Source organism: Electrona antarctica, assembly GCF_951216825.1.
Source record: "Electrona antarctica genome assembly, chromosome: 3".
In the NCBI taxonomy this organism is placed as follows: Eukaryota; Metazoa; Chordata; class Actinopteri; order Myctophiformes; family Myctophidae; genus Electrona; species Electrona antarctica.
The window spans coordinates 33,927,285-33,947,822 of NC_136808.1; the positions used below are offsets into that span (position 1 = coordinate 33,927,285).

Below are 20,538 nucleotides of genomic sequence, written 5' to 3' on the forward strand. Positions count from 1 at the left end.
AGGTGTTGTTGGTTAGCTGACACTGACATTCCCATCCTCTCTTCCAGGGGCGCTGTTGGCTGCAGAGCACGTAAAGGGGAGCGTGAAGCTCTCTGTGGAGGAGGGCAAAGACACCAGCCTCCGCATCTCAGAGTGAGTAAGCTTCTTTCTCGCACTGATGACTTTTACTACACACCGCAAACAGCTGGAGAAATAAACGTGGCCAATGGGAATTAAGGTTAACCTCTTAAATCCCAGAACCCAATCTTTTCTGCTGAACTTATTTTACATTCACTAGTTCGCTTTAATATGTTTTTATATTATATATTATATTATATATATATATATTATATATATTATTTTGCTCCTGATCCGATTCCGATCATTTCATTATTGAATTTTCCCGATCCGATATTTATAGTTCTATTTCATACCTACTGACCGCCAGAGGGCGGTGATTTCATCACCTGGATATACATCGCGCGCACGCGCAGAGGTCGAATATTAATACCAACACTGTCACTCGTGACCCCCTGTGGGCGTGAGCCACCGATATAGGTGCCCAGTTCACAGGGTTCATCCTCTTTCATCTTTTCGCCTTTGAGCGCAGGTCGATTTATTTTATTGAGCTCCTGCTACAAGCCCATCGAGGCTGTATGGGGGGGCTCTCGACGCCAGTCATGCCTATAAGCCTCGTAACCGTTCGGTTGGGGCTACCTTGCGTCCTCCAGAGGCTGCATGGTTGGCGGCGATAATTTTCCGCCGGGCTCCCTGGTCCAACTATTATGTTGGACTTTATTTTCTACAGGTAAGTTGCGTGTTACTTTACTTGCCCGGCGGGCGTGCCTGCTACAGCCTTGCGTTATCTTCGCTTTGCTGTGTGGCGTTACATTGGGTTGGTGACAGTGTTTGCTCGCTGGAATCCAACTTGTATGATTTGTGGGATTGTCGGCAGTATCCGTCCATCCTCCCGACTAATGCATTAAGGGTTAGCGGTTGTGTGTTCACTAACTAAGAGCTAACTTTGTATTTAATGTCGGTGTGCTGTTTGTGTGGCTCGCAGAGGTGTGCTTCGCCTCGAAAGCGACCGCGGCGGCGCTTATTTGACTATTAATCAATACTCATGTTGAATGGCCGCACGATGCTAAATAAGCAACAGCAATGTTTTATGGCGTCAGTAACTGGGCAGTCGCCGTACTGCAGCGACGCTTATTCTGACTGATTTATAGGATTAGTCATGTTGAATGACCACTCCTCTCCACGTGTTTCTGCAAGAAGTGTTTTTCGCTCTGTCGCAGACGTGCAATCTACCACATATGTGGCGCTTGGTTGCAACGATGTCTACCAAGAGGAGGTTTGTGTGGTCGTGACGTTAATGAGCGCTTTCCCCAGACGATTTCTGGTTAAGGAACAAACTTTTTCAAAATGCATGTCAAGTTGTAAACGCAGCTTAGTGCTGACTTGCTAGTTTGTTTTGCTCGTTATATCAAGCTGGAATATGACAATGTTGTCACTGCAGCGTGCTTAACGTCACAGCTTAACTTAAGTGTATACTGCTATCTGAGATACGCATAGTGCTTGTATCTCATAGCTTGAGTGTGATCCGCTCAGCTGCTGTTCGGGTAATACTTGTTTGTGCTTGGCAGTATAATTACTAATATAATGTTTCAAGCGTCTATCGCTTAACCATTGCGTGGTTATCTCTACTAGGCACGGGATCGAGGGCTCTTCCCCTAGGCCTGTAGATGGCCTTCCTCAGTACATAACATGTACTGAGAATCAATATCAATAGGCATATAATGCTGTGCCTATGCCTATTTGGACTAGTCCTCATTAGCTGCCTTTGCAGCAACTGCCCTGATCCGTCTTGGGGGCAAGACAACAGGATACATTGGCGGGTACATATGTAGTGTACTTGATACTGTAGCTTGAGTGATCATGCTCTTTTGCGGCATTATCACTGACACTGGGGGTGTGTTTCGCTCCATTGCTGTCATACTGTGTGCTTGAGTGGTCTTCGCTCTTCGCCATGTCTACATAGTATTGTTTACATACTGTGTGTACTGATGGTCATTTTCACCAGCACCGAGGGCATGTTCCGCCCCGCCACTATCATATTGTGTACTTGACATAGGCATGAGTGGTCTCCGCTCTTCGCCATGTCTGCATTGTATTAATGACATACTGTGCGTACAGATGATCAATAAGCGTAACGCTGTGGCTGACTGGTTCACTGGCATTGAGAGTGTGTTTCACTCTGCTGCCATTCTCTGAAGGTTACGCAGTAACCATGGTTATAAGAGATATAAGTGAGGCATGCGCGAGTACGTGCTTTTATGCCCTCGTCGAGAGGGCACGTGCTACGTCATGATGCAAAAGAGGCCCATTCTCTTATATACTTAATAGAATGTGAGTGTACTATAAGTACTTCTGTTGTCCGCGCCCAAGTTGGGACGCGTCCCATAGCGAACTGCTGAGGGTTAGATCTTCGTATAACCACGACATTGTGTACCTGGTACTCACTACTGCTTTGACATGTGCAGTATACTGTGATTACTTGCTATCATAGCTTGAGTGTACGTCGCTCTGCTGCTGCCAGATATTACCAATATGCTTGGTACTAAAATGGTTGTATATGACAGTCCAAGTGTTTGGCCTTGCCACTATACTATGGCACTACTTGACACTGTAGCTTGAGTGATTCTCGCTCTTTTGCTGCATTATCACTGATCACTCTTTCGCTACAACTACATAACCAGTAGTATTTAGAGTGTCTCGCTCTGCTGCCGTTCATGGATTAGTGCAACATGCTGGTCCTCTCTGGTCCCACAGAGGAGGTCCATTACTTGCGCCTGTAGTCGGGTTTTGACTTGGGCGCCGGACACAGGCTATGGCTGTGGTTCATTCTTCCATCCATCTCCAACCGCTTATCCGTAGTCTGGTAGCGAGGGAAACAGCTCCATACCGAGAGCTGCAGACTTCCTCTCCAGAGCAGCATTAGTAACTTCATTCTGGGGGATCCCGAGACGATCCAAGGCCATTTTGAAGATATTGCTGTTATTGTGGCTGCATACTGCTGGCACGTATGCCAACTGTGTTGGCCGTGGTTGTGGCTGATTTGCCTCCCACAAGGATGCGAGCGTTGTGAGATGATGCTCTCTCAACTAGGGGAAATTTCAAGGTGGTACTCTTGGCCACCAAGTTGCTCAGGTTAAGAACGTCTTATCCCATTTAGGGCCGATGCTGTAAACACCTTCTGAATCCGGACCTAGGTCTCGGAATGATTTCAAATGTCGATTTGATGAATTGAGAAGAGTATACATATGGCTATATACTTTACATAGCAGCGGCAACCCAGACTTGTTCCTGTCTTAATGGGTTGATACATGGGTGCTGCTCTTTTCCTGCTGTTTCCAGAGCCGCTACTCGTGGTCTGTGATGAGTAGCACTGACCTTTAGATTGCCTTCTGGGGGTGACCAACGAGACAGGGTCCCTAACCCTGGACTTAATGCCAGCATTGCTTCTCTGGTGGTGTCACTAGATGAAGCCTTCGAGCTAGTATCGCTATTGCCCATGGCCGCACGCAGTGTAGAGTCACTGGTCTGCCAACTAGATCCATGCCACGGCAGCTGGACTGGGACGTGTTGGACGGTCCCTTAATGGTCACCTCATCCTGGCCCTCTGGCCTGCGCGCATTGATGCGCAGGCACGCCACCTATGGGTGATGCTTGTTCTAGGCGTTAGCTTACGTGGTAACTAACTACCCTGATGATGTTGGGGCCTAGTGTGGCCCAGAGGGGCGGCCACGGCGGGTTAGTGAGCCCGCCTGGCGACCCAGAGCCCCTGGATGTCCCGGGTTCAATGCCAGATCCGGCCAGCAATGTGTCCATGTGTGTCCCGGTCTGAGCCCCTAATTGCTCCCCGAGCGCTGTAGAATGGCTGCTCATTGATCCTAGTAGCAATAAGATGGGTAAATGCAGGGGACACATGTTGCGTATGTGCAACCGTACAGCTGAACTAGCTTGCACATCAATTATAGACTCGGCATTCTAACAGGCCCCACTTTCAGGGAAGTACAGTGGGACACTTAACACTCTGCCTGTCGTTCCAGGCCGGATGTTTGGGCCTGCCACCCAACAGACCTTGCAGCATAGTGCACGGTGAACAAGCAGTTTGGTTCAACTGAAGGTTTCTCCTTGATTCATGATGTGACTGATGACGGTGGTGGTTTTCGCCTGATCCTCGATCTCAGACCTACCAGCTGCCTCTGGTCATGTATGCTGGGCACAGTGGATGTGCTCCAGGCGGTGCCAGATTGAGAATGGTCTGCAAGCATGGCCTTGCTTAAACTCTTGGAGTTAATGGGGGGCTGACGGACAGCTTCCACTGACCTGTCTCGTCTTGGACGAGTACAGTGCTGCCAGCCAGTTCCTCTGGTTGTTGGGCACACCGAAGCGACGTAGACAGTTGCTTCTCTAGGGCTGCTTTCATTGCACCCTTTTACATGTTCTGTCTATAATTTCTGGGCCTCGAACCCCAGAATTCTGCCTACCACCGTGGATACGGTTGGGTTACTGTTTCAGTTATGTACAGGCATTTAAGCGTGCTTCGCTCTACTGCCTACCATCTCCAGCCAGTGTCTGTGATGTACTGGGCCAGTGTGCAGTGGACTTGGCCCTTGGGATGTTTAGACTTTGATCGTAACATGATATGTCAACAGTCTATCTTCCGACCCACTAAGGGGTCGCTCGATCCAGTCAGTCTCTGCAGGAGGTCTTGCCTCATCTTGCTGGTTTCATAGCAATGCTCTTGTTGGGTATACAGTCCAGGCGGCGGACATGCTTCCCATTTAAGCCTCTTGGATCCGATGATGTTTCGTATCACTGGGCATATGTACGGCAGAGCAGGATCTTTGGCCTTGAGCGCTTGGCGCGTGGCCAACTGTAGTTCTCCCTTCCGGCGCTGACCGTTAGGGCAGGACACTCTGGCCCACCCCTGGCCAGGCGACTTCTTGTAAGTCTTCTCTACACTGCCACTTTTGGTGTCGTGTATCCTTCACAGGATAGGCAGAGGCAGTCGCACAGTAGTATGGTGCCACCATACCGGTCAGGAAATATGAGTTTCCATGTTTCTGCCTCAATTTGTTTTTCATATTGGGCGGGCTATACGCGACTTGAGGTTCGTTTTTGGTTACCACTGCAGCCGAATCATCTACTGCAGCTTCTCGATGAAGTGCTTTGGCCTCCCCACAGACAGAATCCCCTGTCACAGTTTAGGGAGAGGGTGCATTCTCACCCGGGTCACCTTCGGCTGCGTAAACTGACCACTGACAATCATGCCTATTGTCCGAACCCTACTTGATTCTTGTGCATCCTGCACCAGGGCGTTGCACGCCAACACAAGTAAACTGTGGTTTAGTTGAGACAAAGCACCACCATGTTGCTCTTTGTTTTCAATACCTGCCTGTGATATTGGCAGCCTTAACCTCTCCACCAGGAGAGTAATTGTGATTGAGAACTGTTGTGCCCAGTACGGGCCCTGAGAGCCTATTATGTTAGACCTACCACATGCACTTGGTGGTCAGAACGGCTCTTCATTGGCTATGATGGCTCTAATAAAGGTTGCGCTCTCTCTGGACAGCGCCTGTCACACTTTATTGTGGGTATGCCATCAGCCACGCTGACGGGGCGAGCAATCGCCCCCTACCATCTGGTACGAGGTACCACTCTACCAGGTTTCGATGGACTTTGTCCCCAGCCCTTGGATCGGGCCGTTCTCAAATGGCTATCTACTAGTACCATTTGCCCTCACTGCGACCCTACGGAAGTGAGTAGGTTGTCTTCAGGCCCTGCCCGGTGCCTGAGACTGGGATGCCGATGGGTCTGGGTTTACCATTCGCCAATCCCTCTTATGTCTTCAAGGACTTTCTGCCTTTCACGTTGGCTAGCCTATAATTTTTAGTTTGCTCCACAGCCAGGCATGGAGCATTCTAGTACCTGCCTATTGTGCCCTGTCCGGGCTCTGTGGCACGGCATAGCTGTGATGGCTGTTTGGTTGTTTTTGTCTGTGATAAAGGGCACAGGAAAGGCTGTGCCTTGATTCAACAGAGACTAACGCAACACTTAGAGGTACTTTGATTGTTGCGTTGAGGTAGATTTCTTCAGTAGGCCTCAAGGCCTCCCCAGAGGCATTTTGACATGCCAGACCAGGGGGTGGACATCTGTGCTGCAGTGCAGCCAAATGGGCTCCATCTGTTTTGGGCTTTTGCCAAGAGTCAGCCAACCTGACTCTCCCTCACCCTGTGGTGACGGCTGTTTGGCTGTCCATTAGATCTGCAAACCGACCTCGGTAAGCGCAGATTCCTCGTGACCATGTTGGTATGAGTCATCCAGGTGATGAAATCACCGCCCTCTGGCGGTCAGTAGGTATGAAATAGAACGCAAGTTATGTATATAACTATGGTTCTATGAATACCGGATGACCGCCAGAGTTCATTGTCACTCGGAATCCCGACGAAAAGATTTCAGGACGATGAACCCTGTGAACTGGGCACCTATATCGGTGGCTCACGCCCACAGGGGGTCACGAGTGACAGTGTTGGTATTAATATTCGACCTCTGCGCGTGCGCGCGATGTATATCCAGGTGATGAAATCACCGCCCTCTGGCGGTCATCCGGTATTCATAGAACCATAGTTATATACATAACTTGCGTTTTATAGAACACGTATGCCATACCACAATAGTACAATATCCAAAATTACAGACAATATCCAGTCTAATATCATGATATGGAGATATATATATATATATATATATACAGGGTATAATATTGATACATGGATGTGCCCCATTGTCCTGATCACGTTTTTCCTCCAGATCAGTTTCCGATCATTTGAAGATTGCGTGATTGGCCCTGGTTTCCGATGACATGATCGGATCGGGACAACCTTATGTTATTTTTTGTGTCCTGTAAAAAAAAATAAAGAAATTAACAAAACCTACATTAAATGTAACTTCATGAACTAGTAAAGTGCCTGTTCGGGGCAGAGGCTACAGAGAATCTCTGGTCCAATGAGCAATGGTCTCATTCAGACCTGGGACAATAGAAACCTGTTGGTAGGAACGGATCTCAATAGACCTTGCAGTAAGCCCCACCTGCTCGCGCATCTGCCTCGATACCGTTGTTAAGCAGGACAAACAACCCCTACTATCAGCGATCCTCCATTGAGGACCGTGTTATGTCAGCGTTTTTCCGAAGAGGAATAGAAGCATTCATATCAACAGCATTCATACTATAATAACGCCATGGTGAAACGTTGCTGTTGGGCGTCTTGCAACAGTGCTTCATAGGTACCCAGAACGTTTGGGGCATTTTCTTTTTTATTCCTTTTCCCGTGGGTGTGCACATGCACATGTCAATGTTTACATTCTGGAGGTGGAGGAGGCAGCAGCGGCAGTAGTGTTACTCGTTCACCCTCCCTACTACTAAATCATACTATTAACGTCAACTTTTACTAAACAATGGTTAAATCAACAAACAACGTACCTTGGAGCAAATGGTGTGCTTTGTAACTTTCTCCACGTTCAGTTGCTTGTGTTGGACGGCAGCGACATAACTTCACCCACAGGCTCCAGTCACGTCAGTCAACAATCTAGCTCATAGAAAACTGAGCTTGTTTTGAATTATGCTGTACAAATCAACAACGTTTGAGTGTGTCACTGAAACCTACTAACCAACCACCCCCTCCTTCTCCTTGCAGTGCTCTGCAGTTCACGGATGTTAACTCCATAGCACGCTACCTGGCTCGTGTGGCCCCTGCCCTGGGTCTTTACGGATCCAACATGATGGAACAGACGGAGGTAAGTCACCTAAGAAGTTAAGAACGCCACACCTATGATGCTTTGCATACAAGTGTTAATTAATGTGGTCAAATTCTAGGGCTGCCACAATTACAAATTTCAGTTGACTATTACTTGTTTTGTTTTGTTTTTTTATTATGAATAGAATTAAAAATTCTGTTCGGCTTGAATATACAAAGACATTACTGACAAATGTAATCATTTTATACTTATTACTTACTTATTAATACAATGCGGAAATAGTTAACCAACTATTTCTGCCATTTTTGGAAAATGTTTTAAAATGTTTGCACATTTTTCAACATGGAAAAGATTGACGATTATGAAAGAATAATTGTTATCTCAAATAATTGTCATTATCTCAAATAATTGTCATCATCTCAAATAATTGCGATTGGACGATTATGTAATTGTGAAAGGCCTATCAAATCTACACTAAATCAACCTGTACTTTTTTCCGTCTGAAAATTATCTGTTCCTCCAGGTGGACCACTGGCTGGAGTTCAGCGCCCGGCGTCTCTGTGGTCAGACCGGGCTGACAGAAGCCCTGGGGGACCTGGACAAGACCCTGTCCATCAGAACCTTCCTGGTGGGGAATATTGTCACCCTGGCTGACCTCTGTGTCTGGGCTGCACTCAAAGGTTGGTCACACAAGATCTATTCATTTAAAGACATTTATGATTCTAGCCATTCAAATATAAATACATATATGAACTAGAAAAAGTGCCCTTCTGGGCACAGGTCTCCACCAGGAGGATAGGACTGTGTGAGATGTTTGGCAAAATGTTTAGGAGTAATATACAGGTTTTCTTCATTTTGTTGAGGAAATGCAGAGTGCCTGGTGGCACTATAATAGGCCAATGTGAAAAGGGTTTAATGGCAATTGGATGATTTGAGGCATTTTGTTCCAAAAAATTTCTTCATTTTGTTGAGGAAATGCAGAGTGCCTGGTGGCACTATAATAGGCCAATGTGAAAAGGGTTTAATGGCAATTGGATGATTTGAGGCATTTTGTTCCAAAAATGTGTTTTGCAAAAATCAACCTGTTGGTGGCGCTATAACAGGCCAATGTGAAAAGGGTTCCTCAGCCTAGTAAGAAAATGTGTGAAAGATTTCACGTAAATTGCATGCTGCGTTCATGATTTGAGGCTTTTGTTCAAAACGGGGCAATCTTGCAAACTGTGAAAGCCAATTATAGGCAATTAGGATGGAATATGAAATATCGGACAGATCCGACTTGAGCACATGACCATAGAGATACTGTGTAACGATTTGTGGAGGAGTAATATCAAAAAATGTGTTTTACAAAAGTCGGCCTCCTGGTGGCGCTATAAAAGGCAGATGCGGAAAATGCAGGTCAAAGATTTGTCCTTGGCCTCTAGGGAGTGTGCATGCAACGTTTCACACAGATTGGTGCAGTTTTAGGTAAAAAATGTGAAAAGCTGCCTCATGGTGGCGCTATAACAGGCCGTTCTGGAAAATGTGGGGCAGAGGTTCATCGTTGGCATCCAGGGAGTGTGTGTGCAAAGTTTGGCATCGACCGGGTTAACGGTGCCGGAGATTAGCTGTACACAGACGGACGGAAGGAAGGACGGACACACGGACGGAGTGCAAAACATACTCTCTCCCCATGCCTTCGGCCTGGTGGAGACAATTAATGACCAAACTAATTAAGTAGTGTGCTAGTGAGACAGGAAACCAAGGACAGAGAGGTGAAACTGGGTCCATGCATAGCCACAAAAGATATTTGCATATTACCAACATGACAGTTTACCTTGTTTTATTTTTTGTGTTAGGTGTTTTTACACCAAATCAGAACTGTCTGTAGTCTTGTTATGGATCATTACACATGGTATTTCAACGTGACTGTTATCATAATTATAATGTCATTGTTGCCTTCATTTTGCTTGTGGACATTGTTGTTGTATGTATAGTGTACTTTCATGTAGAGCTGGGCAATTATATAGATTTCTCCATTCTGAAAATAATTGAATTGTTATTTGGAATAGTAACGCATGCACAGGTGAGTGATCTTCCTACTACACATGAATCCAATGTGAATCCGCTCGTTTTAATAGCATGTCGTACACAGGCACCTACATAGACAAAGGTACCGCCAGAAGGTTGAATGCGATTATCGTTCACCTTTCCTTCACCAGAGCTGCCATGATTTTTTTCCATCCTAAAACATGATCCTCAGGTTTTATTGTTATATAAGGAGGAATCATTTTTTCAAAAAAGTGTACAGTATTTGTTAAAATGTCGTTTTTATGTGGGCACCCCCACCAGTTCATTAAGTATGCCTGGTTTGCGGTGATCCACCTGCACCCACAGCTGTAGTTGTATGATAAAGGGGGAGGGGGTAGGGGAGGGGCTGACAATGTAATGTCACTATATTACTGTTTTTTTCATTGGCACGTTTGACTCAGATTCAGATTTTATGGGGGCCAGTTTCGAATTGCAGCCATCCGTAGGTGCGGAGTCAAGGGATTCGCATGTCTTAATGACTGTTGGTAGGGCGTTCCACATTTTTGTGGCATAGGAGCGAAAAGAATTTAGTCCCTTGTTTGTGCCGAATCTGGGTTGTACATGGTTCGTTGCACTCCCTCTGGTGTTGTGGGTGTGGACTTCTTTAACATTAAGGAAGTATCTAGACAGGTACATGGGTATCTTGGTGGAGTATCGAATCTTGTGGACCAGACCCATTGCAAGATGCTGTACTCTGTTGTCGACCCTAAGGTGTCTAATTAAGTACTGTCACCTCATATACACATGAAAAACTGGAAAAATACAACAAATGTGGCACTCCATCTTTAAAGTAGAATGGGATCACCTGATTTAAATCCAGCAATATTAAATGTCTTTCATACAGGCCATGTGGAGTGGCCCGGTCAGGATGGATCCTCCCTCCATGTCCATCGATGGTTCAACTTCCTGGCCTCTCAGATGCCATTCACTGCTGTGGGCAACAAGTGGACCAAGGGCAAAGCTCCCCCACGCAAGTCCAACGTAAGCACACCATCAGCCCCACATGATTTTGGTGTTTGCACTTTTTGTAGCCCTAAAATCTGGAAGGGACTTTGCAATGGCTTTCCTCGTCAAATGAATACCCTTTCACTGTAAGGTTTTGGCTTGATAAAATGATGTGAGTGAGATAGTTTAACATTTTTGTTTTACGACATAAATGTATCAGCTTAAATAACACGAGGAAATTAAGTCTCAGAATCCACATAGAAACGTAGTGGTTCCAAAATGTCGATCTCAGACTTCATTTGACTAGCCTGTCACAGATTCACTGACGTGTGACGCGTGTGTGCGTGTGTGTGTGTGTGTGTGTGTGTGTGTGTGTGTGTGTGTGTGTGTGTGTGTGTGTGTGTGTGTGTGTGTGTGTGTGTGTGTGTGTGTGTGTGTGTGTGTGTGTGTGTGTGTGTGTGTGTGTGTGTGTGTGTGTGTGTGTGTGTGTGTGTGTGTGTGTGTGTGTGTGTGTGTGTGTGTGTGTGTGTGTGTGTGTGTGTGTGTGTGTGTGTGTGTGTGTGTGTGTGTGTGTGTGTGTGTGTGTGTGTGTGTGTGTGTGTGTGTGTGTGTGTGTGTGTGTGTGTGTGTGTGTGTGTGTGTGTGTGTGTGTGTGTGTGTGTGTGTGTGTGTGTGTGTGTGTGTGTGTGTGTGTGTGTGTGTGTGTGTGTGTGTGTGTGTGTGTGTGTGTGTGTGTGTGTGTGTGTGTGTGTGTGTGTGTGTGTGTGTGTGTGTGTGTGTGTGTGTGTGTGTGTGTGTGTGTGTGTGTGTGTGTGTGTGTGTGTGTGTGTGTGTGTGTGTGTGTGTGTGTGTGTGTGTGTGTGTGTGTGTGTGTGTGTGTGTGTGTGTGTGTGTGTGTGTGTGTGTGTGTGTGTGTGTGTGTGTGTGTGTGTGTGTGTGTGTGTGTGTGTGTGTGTGTGTGTGTGTGTGTGTGTGTGTGTGTGTGTGTGTGTGTGTGTGTGTGTGTGTGTGTGAGTGAGACAGTCAGAGGAGAGGGAGAAAAAACAGGACTTGGGAAAATTTGTGGAGCTGCCAGGAGCTGAGATGGGAAAAGTCGTGGTCCGCTTTCCCCCAGAGGCCAGCGGGTAAAACACAGTTTATCTTTCAAATAATTACATTAATACTTAGATCTCTGTGACGTGAATGCAAAAGTATTGTAACGAGGCTGTGTGCATGTATAATGTCATGCTATTGGTTTGTCCCACCACTCTGTTATAGTAAGGGCATTTTATCAGGTATTTGACCAATCTGGGAACTAAATCGTTACCAAGAAATTTCTTCACCAATGTGTTTCTAAAGGTGTCTAATAACATATACTAAAAGTTTGAAATTCAACTCCTGTGGGAAATTGAGTTATTAGCATAATATGTGACCATACCCTTAACATCCTATATAAGGCAAAAAAGTCCAAATTTAATCATTCTTTAAGTAGCATGTGACATATGAAACTAGGGGGTTTTCATGATTCTGAATCCATTCCAAGCATTAGTTTTGCACAAAAAACACTCCTTGGGCTAAATTAGGCCATATCCACTTAACCAAATGTGCTGACCTCATCACGTTTGTGAGGCCGTTTTCCTCCCAAGGAGTGTTTTTTGTGCAAAACTAATGCTTGGAATGGATTCAGAATCATGAAAACCCCCTAGTTTCATATGTCACATGCTACTTAAAGAATGACTTTTTTGCCTTTATATAGGATGTTATGGGTATGGTCACATATTATGCTAATAACTCAATTTCCCACGGGAGTTGAATTTCAAACTTTTAGTACATGTTATTAGACACCTTTAGAAACACATTGGTGAAGAAATGTCTTGGTAACGATTTAGTTCCCAGATTTTCATAGATTTCTCTTACTATTAGTCATTGTGATTCTTAATCATTCATAATTTTCTCAACTATTTACTTTCTCTCTGTCCTTTGTTGTGCCCACTGCCCAGGTACCTGCACATTGGCCATGCCAAGGCTGCTCTGCTGAACCAGCACTACCAGGTGACATTTAAAGGCAAGCTCATCATGCGCTTTGATGACACCAACCCTGAGAAGGAGAAGGAGGACTTTGAGAAGGTGAGGTGTTCCAGATACCGGTCTGGTTGTGACAGTGATGCCATATTCACTATTCATGGTACGCCATAATGCGGTTCAATAATCACTTTTTGGTTTAGCAATTTTCATTTTGCATTTTTACTTTACACACATGTCTTACTGAATTGCCTTTAGAAAATGTAAATGTATCATTCTGAAGGACCAGCAGAGCAGAATAACCACTGTTCATGTAATCACCATGATTTTACTGGCTTTTTTAGTACCACTACCATTCTGATCATACTCCTGGCATTGCATTTAGTACCACTACCATTCTGATCATACTCCTGGCATTGCAAAGTAATGCAGTAAATGTTAGCAGGCTTGGTTGGCACTGCTATCCTGCTGCTGTCTACTACAAAAAAAAAATATATATATATATATATATATATTAAAAAAAAAAAAAAAAGTTCACGATTTTTCAAAAATAGCAGACCTACAAGCTCGTAGCGCGCCACTCGGTGGCGCACTATGAGCTTGTAGATCTGCTATTTTTCAATAGCTAAATTATAACAATGCTTAAAACACCAAAAGGGGTTCCCGCCCAAAATGGTTTAAGGTTATTGTAGCAGTCAATTTATATTGGGGGTCGGGAGGGGGCGGGGCGGGGGTCCCGAGACATTGCCAAAGCATTTCCGGGGGTCCCCGGCCAAAAACGTTGAGAACCCCTGTACTACACAAAGCCTCCACACATCTGCTGAAAAGAATCTTTAACAGATTAGTTTGACTGTGAGCATATTGAATACAATAATTAGAACCAGTTTCACAATGGAATCCTGCCTGTCGAACCCCAACCCTACAATTGTCCTCATCATGTCTTCTCTCTCAATCTCTCCCTGTGCTGTCTCTCTCTACCTACTGTTTTCTCAGGTGATCCTGGAGGACGTGTCCCTGCTGCAGATCCATCCGGACCAGTTCACCTACACCAGCGACCACTTCCCCAACATCCAGCGTCTGGCGGAGCAGCTGCTCACTGAGGGCAAAGCCTACATCGATGACACGCCACCAGAGCAGATGAAGCTGGAGAGAGAGCAGCGCTTCGAGTCCAAGAACCGCAGCAACTGTATGTTAAGCCATTTTATACATTGGCTCATAACCCGTCACTTTGTGCCGCACTATGAGCTTGTAGATCTGCTATTTTAGATTTTTCTTTTTACATTTTTGTAAATCTTTGAATATAATATTTCATTTCATTTCATATTTAAAGCAAATCTAATTTTCTCTCTTTCCCTGTCTCTCTCTAGCGGTAGAGCAGAACTTTAAGATGTGGGAGGAGATGAAGGCTGGTACAGTGCGCGGTCAGACTTGCTGTATGAGAGCCAAGATCGACATGGCGTCCAACAACGGCTGCCTGAGAGACCCCACCCTCTACCGCTGCAAAAACGCTCCCCATCCCCGCACAGGCACCAGTTACAAGTACTTCCACCTCTAATGGTTTTGACCAGTTACAGCTGTGCAAGTCGGCATAAAACAACATAGTCTAGTAACAACACAGCCTCATCCGATTTTTTGTAAGCGGATTTACTCACTGGTATTTCTCCCTCTCTAGGGTGTACCCAACGTACGACTTTGCCTGTCCCATCGTGGACAGTGTAGAGGGGGTGACCCACGCCCTGAGGACCACTGAGTACCATGACCGCGATGACCAGTTCTACTGGGTGATCGATGCACTGCGACTCAGGAAGCCCTACATTTGGGAGTATGCCAGGCTCAACCTCAACAACACTGTTCTGTCCAAGAGGAAGCTCACCTGGTTTGTGGACCAGGGCTATGTCGATGGCTGGTGAGTTCTTCAGGCCTAATTGTTAAAGTGTCTGTCTGCGTGTGTACATGCAGTCTGCACATGCACCCTCTATAATGAACCATCAACTCGCCTCACCAAGCTTCACAACGATAGGTACTAGGTTTTGGAAATTAACCTAACCTAACAAAAGCCTGTCTGCCCTTTAAAGATTTCCCCAACATATGCGTTCATGAACTGTCCCTTTCTTCCGTCTTTGTCTGTCCCTTGCCTTGTCTTCCTCCTGATCCCATGTTGTCTCTCATCTCCTCCAGGGACGACCCTCGTTTCCCCACTGTCCGAGGAGTGCTGAGAAGAGGAATGACTGTCGAGGGCCTCAAACAGTTTATCGCTGCTCAGGTAAATTGGCTTGTCACCTTTGCACACAAGTACACTGTAGAATCCAGGGACTGGCTTTATTACTAGGCATGCCCTAATAAGTTAGTGTCGAAGTGTCCTTGAGCAAGACACTGAACCACAAATTGCTCCTGATGTGCTGGTTGGTGCCTGGCATGGTTTCCGCCACCATCGGTGTATGAATGTGTGTGTGAATGGGTGAATTGATGCACAATATATGTAAATCGCCTTGGATAAAGGCGCTATATAAATGCACAACCATTTACCATTTACAGGTCAGTTATACAGATTCCACCTACGGATGGATGGATAGATAGACTGACAGACAGACAGAACTTGTATTGATCTATTCAGGTGTGAGGTGTGAGGTGGTACATGACTATTTCCAGAATTCCAGATGTAATTAATGATGCATATAAAATGGGTCCTATACAATTTTTTCTATAAACCAGTGGTTCTCAAATGGTTTCGCACAAATTCCATTAAAATGTCTTAATTTCTATTGTTTCCTCACCCAATGATGTGTCGTCTCTCTGCCCAGGGAGGATCCAGGTCAGTGGTGAACATGGAGTGGGACAAGATCTGGGCCTTTAACAAGAAGGTACGTTTGATTTATCCTCTCTGCCCCCCACCCCCTTTTTGCAGTAGCAAGGACTGGCAGATGTTGTGAGGCTGTGAAAGATATGGATATTTGTGTATGAAATACACAAATGTCATTACTTTAATGAGGAGAGACTGGTTTTTGTCACTGTACCACAATTAATTGTAGTTATTTGGTAGTTATTGGATCAGTGGAGGGAAGAGGATTTAGTTTTAATTCCAAGGCATTCATTATAGCTGGAAGTATGTTTTTTTTTTTTAGTCCCCAGTTGGTTTTGATACAGCGTGTCCAGTGTTTAACTCCTTGTGTATTGGGTAGTCCATAAACTGTATCCCAAACTTTGGAAGAATCTAGCTAAACATGTTTTATTCCCTTTATTGTACAGTAACTTGTCTTTTTGAAGAACTCCTGTAGCCATGCCCGAGATAACAACATTAATGTACCTTTGCACAGGTAGCCATGCCCGAGATTGGATAAATTAGAGTTAATCTAGAATTAAAAAAAATATTAATTATTTTATTTTAGCTCCGTTGCTAACCACCACTAGCGTCCATGTAAGAAACCGCCAAAATCCCCGTGTGCACGCTGTTTTTATTGACATTATGGCTCATAATGATATGAAGTAGGCATGATGGTACCTAATAAAACATTAATAGTTTCACTTTCAGCCTAAACAACAAGACCTCTTCTTCTCTGCTCATGTTGCAAATTCGGCTGGCACTCGCCGCCTACCGCACCTAACGGCGTCTAAGCCGTTAAGAACTGACACATTTATTCATACCAATCTCAAATAGTTGGCTACTATGAAGTGAAATTTGAGAATCGGTGTTCGGAGATGTCATTGAATCCATGAACAAGGCTATTTATTTACTGTATAACATCAGGCTTCATGTGTTCTAGTATCTATCAGTCAACCTGCTTGCCTTTACAAGCGAGTAATGGACTCATCGCTCTGCTTGCATGGCTTTTTGGCTCTTCACTGTTTTGTTTCCCATGCCATCCTCCGCTCACCACCTCTCTTTGCTCTCTACTAACCTTTTAACCAGGGGTCATCATTATGTCCGGACACTGACAAATGTGTCTGTGGCAAGACTTGGCCTCATCCATGGCAAATTCTACAGTTTGCACACCATTATAATGTTCTTATTTTGATCATAAGACCCAATTACTGAATGTCAGTCCAGTATTTACTAAAACAGTGACACTATGTATTGGCACATTAGGAGTCCACAAGGACAGCGGTTCTCAAATGTTTTTTTGTTTTTTTGAAGACCCCATAACGCTTGAGAGTGTAGAAATGAAAGCAGCTGCTCCTCCCTGCCACACGTCATTTATCAGTTGGTGGTCATGTTGCGTCCTTTCCTCCATGGTGAGCTGCTGTGTTTGTCTGGCTGTCAGCTCAATGCGCTTCTTGCCCTGAAGACTAAAGGCTCATTCATAGTCTGGATTTTCGGTGGTGAGGTGACCACCGGAGCTGAAATAACGTTGAGCGGTGGTGAGTAAAAGGGCTGTGGCGGTGGTTTGCTCTTCACCACATGTTGTAGTTCGGTGGTCACCTCAACACCGAAAATCCATACTATGAATGAGCCTTAACTTGCACTTCATCACTTCATCACTGTGTTTCTCAATGAAAAGAACCAATTTTCAACCAAAATTATATTATTTCCATCAAATGGTTGTTGCTGAATATACGAAGGAATATATATTATATCGTTTTTTTTTGTCTTTCTTTTTTTATGCAGTGATAAGATAATGTTGCCCTTTGTGTTAAATAGTTATGATTAGTACATTTAGTGACTGATTGATAATTTAAACCATCATCTACCAGTCCTCACCATTTCTCTCGGTTCATCAACATTATCAACCAAACTAGCTAACTATGTGGGGTTTTTCTATTAAATGTACATTGTACAAGTCATGTTCGCGTGTCGTGATACATCAGATTAGTGGAGCCAACTACAATATGATCAGACTGGCTTTTTCCAAATGCTGGTGGTGTTGCAGGCAGCAAATAAGATAGTAAAGAGAGACTGATCTCATTCTGGGTGTTTCAGAACACCATGTTTTTCCATGTGTGGTGTTTTGGAGACGTCGCTCTGTCATAAAATTGGTGGACTATTGTAAATGATGGTTATTATACATTAAACCTAAAAGATACTGAGTGCTGAGTGCTTTTTTAGGAGCACCCACCAAAATGTAAGGAGCACCAATGTTATCTATCTTTTTTTTAATGAATAAAATCGACAATATAATGTGAAATGGTGAAAGTAGCCGTACAAAAGCATGCAATTGGGTTCATTGTAGTGTAAGGTTGTTGTGTCCTACAGTACGCCAGTTGGCCATGTCAAGGACACCGGTGGTGTCGCTTCAAATTGGGACCGTGCGGGCTGAAAACCGTAGCATATACGCTCAACCACTAGATAGGGCTGTGGCGAGGAAGGAGTTAATTTAACCTCTGAATGTATAACAATCTTTTACACTTTTAAGAGTTTAAATAAACACTGCATTATACAGAGTACACTACAGGTCTAAAACAAAGTACGTAACGTAGTACAGCAGTGCTAGTCTAGTCTAGTACCAGATCGCTCCCTAACCCGCTGACGTCACTCACTGGTGAAAGTATTGGGAGGAAAAGACACTTCGCAGATGCAATAGTTCCGTAGATGAAGACACCAGGACAGGAAGTAATGTAATGTAGGTCAGCCATTCTGTGTGAACATGTCTCTACCTTGTCTGTCTGTCTTTCCCTCTCTCCCTTGTCTCCTGCCTTACACTATGTCCCTCTCTCTCTGTTGCTTAGACACTTTCTCATTTGATTTCTTTCTCATACTTATAACTTCACTCTCACTCACACACACACACACACACACACACACACACACACACTGTTCCTCTCCTGTCTTTGACATTAAGCTGCATCTCACTCTTCTGTTTCCAAGCTGCCAGTTAGCTGTTTGAAGGTACTCCTCCTCCTCTCTTCTTCTCCTTTATTTCCTCCTCCTTCATCCATGATCACCTCCCTGCTCCTCTCTGCTCCTTCCATCCATGATCACCTCCCTGCTCCTCTCTGCTCCTTCCATCCATGATCACCTCCCTGCTCCTCTGCTCCTTCCATCCATGATCACCTCCCTGCTCCTCTCTGCTCCTTCCATCCATGATCACCTCCCTGCTCCTCTCTGCTCCTTCCATCCATGATCACCTCCCTGCTCCTCTCTGCTCCTTCCATCCATGATCACCTCCCTGCTCCTCTGCTCCTTCCATCCATGATCACCTCCCTGCTCCTCTCTGCTCCTTCCATCCCAGCAGCCCTCTCTCCAGAGCAGGACCACAATACAATACAATACAATACAATACAATACAATACAATACAATACATGGCATTATCAATTATCATTTCACCGCTTCAGCCATATAGCATAAATAGACTATCTAATGGATTGATTTTCGCGTATGTTTACATTTCCTCTGTAGTCATTAAAAATGTTAACCAACTTTACTGAATTATGAATAATTGAGTCAATGTTGGCTAAAGATTGAACCTCATGCAGCGTCATTCATTTTACCCAGGTGTGAATGATGAATCCCTTTTGATCAGACATGATTGCATGGCCAATTGGTTATTAACATAGGTAATGCCCCCTATATATCACTATATAAAGAGATCATAACATAACTTTGACCAAACATAACCACACAGTCAAATTCAGTTTGTCTCCCGTGCGTGTCAATGGCCTGTGGACTGACCCCATCCCCTTCTATCTGTTACGTTGTTCCCGGCCAACTAAATCTTAAACAATAGAACCTCCTAATAATGTTTGAAGTACAGTTTTTCCAGCTTGTGGCTAGTGATAATTGACTGGCTGAGATTTAGTCTGCAAAGGCTCGGCCCTTGGTTTTACTTGACTCCTGTTTGGTTTAGCCAATAATCCAGTGCCTTGTTGAGATCAGAATCAAGAATCAATCAATCTTTATTGTCACATCACATTAAAAGTGAAATTCTTTTTTTTTATATCTTTATCCCATGGTTTTTCAACCCATTTTTTTTCACCCAGTGTCAATTATCTAATGTAATCATGGGCGCTACACTTCCTCTGCCAACCTGGGGGGGCAACGGACTGACCTCATGCTTCCTTCTATGCATGAGGAGTCCAAGCTGCTTCTTTTTACCTGACGGGATAGTTCCCGGCCGGACGTAGCACGTGGAAGGAACACATTATTCTGACCAATTCCTTTCCCCTCCATCAGGCGCCCAGGGGGAGGTAGTTCTTCTTCTTTCGTGTATCATCCTCAAATGTCCAACTCAGTATCGAGTAGCCACGCCCTTGTCTCTGGTCCCACGTGGAAGAGGCCGGCCTCCGAAGGAGGTCTGTACAAGGGGCAGGTGTTAATTATGTGCTCGGCAGATTGCTCAGGCTCGCCACACTCGCATGCTGCACTGTCCGCCAAGCCCCACCTCTTCATTGCTGACTCCAGTGCGCAGGCGGTTCAGTAGGGTCCACTGCCGGCGTGGTAGGTCCTCTCCTACCGGGTCACAGATGTAGTGGTGCATACGGGAGGGCCCAGCAGACTCCCACTCCTGCTTCCAAGATGCCGCCAGCGAACGTAACATCTCTTGTGCCGCCTTGTTGTAAGGGTGACAGACTTGAGTCTGTTTGGAGGCTCTATTTCCACTGTAGTGTTGTGTAGGATGTGCCAGTCGTGTATTTTGGCTTTCCTTGCTAGCTTGATGGTAGCAGCCTCTCGTCGGAGGCCGGCCGACGCAATTCCTGCAAGAACTGGCAGGTAGGAAACAGGAGTGGGCTTCAGGCAGCCAGCTATGGTTCGGACTCGGAGAGAGTTATTACTGTGTCCACCTTTTGGA

The 20,538-nt window shown here is 45.2% G+C and overlaps 1 protein-coding gene across 1 annotated transcript in view; it reads left to right on the forward strand.

Moving 5' to 3' along the window:
* eprs1 (glutamyl-prolyl-tRNA synthetase 1) overlaps nt 1-20,538 on the forward strand; it is a 48,078-nt gene that overhangs the window by 4,157 nt on the left and 23,383 nt on the right. Inside the window, exons 2-12 of the mRNA XM_079497549.1 lie at nt 48-132; nt 7,743-7,842; nt 8,327-8,483; nt 10,715-10,851; nt 11,839-11,939; nt 12,795-12,921; nt 13,810-14,002; nt 14,184-14,355; nt 14,489-14,722; nt 14,995-15,079; nt 15,618-15,677. Of these exons, the coding sequence (XP_079353675.1) occupies nt 48-132; nt 7,743-7,842; nt 8,327-8,483; nt 10,715-10,851; nt 11,839-11,939; nt 12,795-12,921; nt 13,810-14,002; nt 14,184-14,355; nt 14,489-14,722; nt 14,995-15,079; nt 15,618-15,677 (1,451 nt within the window). The remainder of the gene's footprint in view (nt 1-47; nt 133-7,742; nt 7,843-8,326; nt 8,484-10,714; nt 10,852-11,838; nt 11,940-12,794; nt 12,922-13,809; nt 14,003-14,183; nt 14,356-14,488; nt 14,723-14,994; nt 15,080-15,617; nt 15,678-20,538) is intronic.